Source organism: Coturnix japonica, unplaced genomic scaffold (genome assembly GCF_001577835.2).
Source record: "Coturnix japonica isolate 7356 unplaced genomic scaffold, Coturnix japonica 2.1 chrUnrandom476, whole genome shotgun sequence".
In the NCBI taxonomy this organism is placed as follows: Eukaryota; Metazoa; Chordata; class Aves; order Galliformes; family Phasianidae; genus Coturnix; species Coturnix japonica.
In genome coordinates this window covers 2272-5969 of record NW_015439878.1, presented here as the reverse complement: position 1 = coordinate 5969, position 3698 = coordinate 2272, and the positions used below count along the sequence as shown (strand labels likewise).

At 57.2% G+C, this 3698-nt stretch overlaps 1 protein-coding gene across 1 annotated transcript in view; it reads left to right on the top strand.

The window, feature by feature from the left end:
• The window catches only part of STAG3 (stromal antigen 3), a gene marked incomplete at its 3' end in the record, with an annotated part of 5951 nt that continues 2253 nt past the window's right edge, over nucleotides 1-3698 (top strand). The window contains exons 1-5 of the mRNA XM_015850488.1: nucleotides 1-97; nucleotides 579-712; nucleotides 1442-1543; nucleotides 1742-1887; nucleotides 2806-2934. Coding sequence (XP_015705974.1) covers nucleotides 668-712; nucleotides 1442-1543; nucleotides 1742-1887; nucleotides 2806-2934 — 422 coding nt within the window. The remainder of the gene's footprint in view (nucleotides 98-578; nucleotides 713-1441; nucleotides 1544-1741; nucleotides 1888-2805; nucleotides 2935-3698) is intronic.

Below are 3698 nucleotides of genomic sequence, written 5' to 3'. Positions count from 1 at the left end.
TGAGGTGCCCCCCCCCCCCTGCTGCTGGTCCCCGACGCGGCGCTGTGTGCCCAGCTCTGCTCCTTCCTCGTGGATCACGTCTTCACACACACACACGGTGGGTAATGGGGGGAATAGGGGGGGCACAGGGGGAGATAAGGGTCTTAAAGGGTCCCTAAGGGTCCCAAAGGGTCATAAAGGGTCCTTAAAGGGTCCCAAAGGGTCCTAAAGGGTCTTAATGGGTCCTAATGGGTCCTTAAAGGGTCCCAAAGGGTCATAAAGGGTCCCAAGGGGTCCTAAAGGGTCCTAATGGGTCCCAAAGGGTCTTAAAGGGTCCCTAAGGGTCCCTAAAGGGGTCCCAAAGGGTCATAAAGGGTCATAAGTGGTCCTTAAAGGGTCCCAAAGGGTCCCTAAGTGTTCCTTAAGGGGTCCTAAAGGGTCCCCTAAGTGGGCCCATAGCCCCTATTGCCCCCATTACCCCAATGTCCCCCATTCCCCCCATTCACCCCTATAACCCCATACCCCCCATTCCCCCTATAGCTCCCATTCCCCCTATTACCCCCATTCCCCCCATAACCCCATTAATGTCCCCCATTAAGCCCCCTGGTGCCCCCCCTCCCGCCTGCACTGTTTGCAGCGGCGCCGTTTGCTGCTGGCTGCGTTCTGCAAACTGCTGCTCTGTGGGGTCATGGAGCTGCGCTGCGCTGCAGGAGTCCTAAAGCACTACCACACCGTGAGCTATGGGGAGATATGGGGCAGATATGGGGAGATATGGGGCTGGGGTCCTATGGGGGCTATGGGGGCTATGACTGCTGCTCTGTGGGGTCATGGAGCTGCGCTGCGCTGCAGGCGTCCTAAAGCACTACCACAGCGTGAGCTATGGGGAGATATGGGGCAGCTATGGGGAGATATGGGGCAGCTATGGGGCAGATATGGGGCAGCTGTGGGGTTATGGGGTCCTATGGGGGCTATGGGGGCTATGACTGCTGCTCTGTGGGGTGATGGAGCTGCGCTGCGCTGCAGGCGTCCTAAAGCACTACCACACTGTGAGCTATGGGGAGATATGGGGCAGCTATGGGGCAGCTATGGGGCAGCTATGGGGCAGATATGGGGCAGATATGGGGTTATGGGGGTCGGGGTCGGTTGGGGTTCATGGGGTTGGTGGGGGTCTGTTGGGTCTCATTGGGGTCTCATTGGGGTCATTGGGGTCTCATTGGGGCCTTTGGGGTCATTGGGGTCTCATTGGGGTCTCATTGGGGTCCTTGGGGTCCCATTGGGGTCCCATTGGGGTCCCATTGGGGTCTCATTGGGGTCCCATTGGGGTCATTGGGGTCATTGGGATCCCATTGGGGTCATTGGGGTCCCATTGGGGTCCCATTGGGGTCATTGGTGTCTCATTGGGGTCATTAGGGTCCCATTGGGGTCCTTGGGGTCCCATTGGGGTCCCTGTGTTGCCCTGCAGTTCTATGGGGACTTTGGGGACATCATGAAGGCGCTGCTGGTGGCGGCTCGAAGGATGGACAGGACGGGATGGGCACAAACGGTGCTGCTCAGCCTGCAGCAGGTCGGCCCAATAACTGCCCCATAACTGCCCCATAACTGCCCCATAACCGCCCCATAACTGCCCCATAACTGCCCCATAACCCCATACCTGGCCCCATAACCCCATTCCCAGCCCCATAACCCCATATCTGGCCCCACACCCCATTCCCATCCCCATAACCCCATCCCTGGCCCCATAACCCCATAACCCCATAAGCAGGTGCTGGAGGAGCTGCTGCTGGAGCACGGCCCCGATGTCAGTGGGGTTCCCGGCTTTGGGGCGCTGCGGGATTTGGGGCGACGCCTGGCGCTGCATTTCGGGCCCCGAGCGCAGCCCTATCGCAGGGAGCTGCTGCAGCTGCACCGGTACCGGGGACAGCAGGGGGCTGACATGGGGGCACTGGTGGGGCCGGGTATGGGGGCACTTATGGGGGCACTTATGGGGTTTGTTATGGGGTTTGTTATGGGGGCACTTGTGGGGTCTGTTATGGGGTTTGGTATGGGGTCTGTTATGGGGTTTGGTATGGGGTTTGGCATGGGGTCGGGTATGGGGTTTGGTATGGAGGCACTTATGGGGTTTGGTATGGGGTCTGTTATGGGGTCTGGTATGGGGTGACTTGTAGGGTCTGTTATGGGGTTTGGCATGGATTCACTTGTGGGGTCTTGTATTGGGTTTGTTATGGGGTTTGTTATGGGGTCTGGTATGGGGTCTGGTATGGGGTTTGTTATGGGGTCTTGTATGGGGTTTGGTATGGGGGCACTTGTGGGGCTGCTGTGGGGTCTGTATGGGGTCACTTGTGGGGCCGCTTGTGGGGTCTGGTATGGGGTCTGTTATGGGGTTTGTTATGGGGTCTGTTATGGGGTCAGCAGAGGGATTATGGGGTCTGGTATGGGATCTGTTATTGGGTCACCTGTGGGGTCTGGTATGGGGTCACTTGTGGGGCTGCTTGTGCGGTCAGTAATGGGGTCTGTTATGGGGTCAGCAGGGGAATTATGGGGTCACTTGTGGGGCCGCTTGTGGGGCCTGCTATGGGGTCTGTTAATGGGTCTGTTATGGGGTCATTTGTGGGGTCTGGTATGGGGTTTGTTATGGGTTCTGTTACAGAGTCAGTTGTGGGGTCTGCTATGGGGTCTGTTAATGGGTCTGTTATGGGGTCTGTTAATGGGTCTGTTATGGGGTCTGCTATGGGGTCTGTTAATGGGTCTGTTAATGGGTCCGTTATGGGGTCTGTTAATGGGTCCCTTCTGGGGTCCCTTATGGGTCCATGCCATTCTCCCCCATAGGGCCGGCATTGCCTTTGCTCTGCAGGGGGGCCCTGGGGGGGGTCCCGGGGGGGCTCCCCTTCACCTGCCCTTCCTGGAGGTGTTGGCCGAGTTCTCACCGCGGCTCCTGCACAGCGACAGGAGCCTGATGTGAGTATGGGGGTATGGGGTCACTGTGGGGTCACTATGGGTCACTATGGGGGTATGGGGTCACTGTGGGGGGTATGGGGTCACTGTGGGGTTTGGGGTCCTTATAGGGGGATTGGAGTCCTTATGGGGTCACTATGGGGGTTGGGGTCCTTATGGGGTCTCTGTGGGGGGATTAAGGTCCCTATGGGGTCCCTATGGGGGGTTGGGGTCCTTGTAGGGGGGTTGGAGTTCTTATAGGGTCCCAAAGGGGGTTTGGGGTCTTTATGGGGTCCCTATGGGGGGTTGGGGTCCTTATGTGGGGAATTGGGTCCTTGTGGGGTCCCTATGGGGGATTGGAGTTCCTAAGGGGGATTGGGGTCCTTATGGGTCCCTATGGGCTCTGTGTCCCTATGTGTCCCTATGGGGTCTGTGTCCCTATGGGGTTTTATCTGATGCCCCTATATCCCCTATATGTCCCTATATCCCCTATATGTCCCTATATCCCCTATATCCCCTATATGACCCTATATCCCCTATATCCCCTATATCCCCTATATCCCCTATATCCCCTATATCCCCTATATGTCCCTATATCCCCTCTATGTCCCTATATCCCCTATATCCCCTATATCCCCTATATCCCCCTATATCCCCCTATATCCCCTATATCCCCCTATATCCCCTATATCCCCTATATCCCCCTATATCCCCTATATCCCCTATATCCCCTATATCCCCTATATCCCCTATATCCCCCTATATCCCCCTATATCCCCCTATATCCC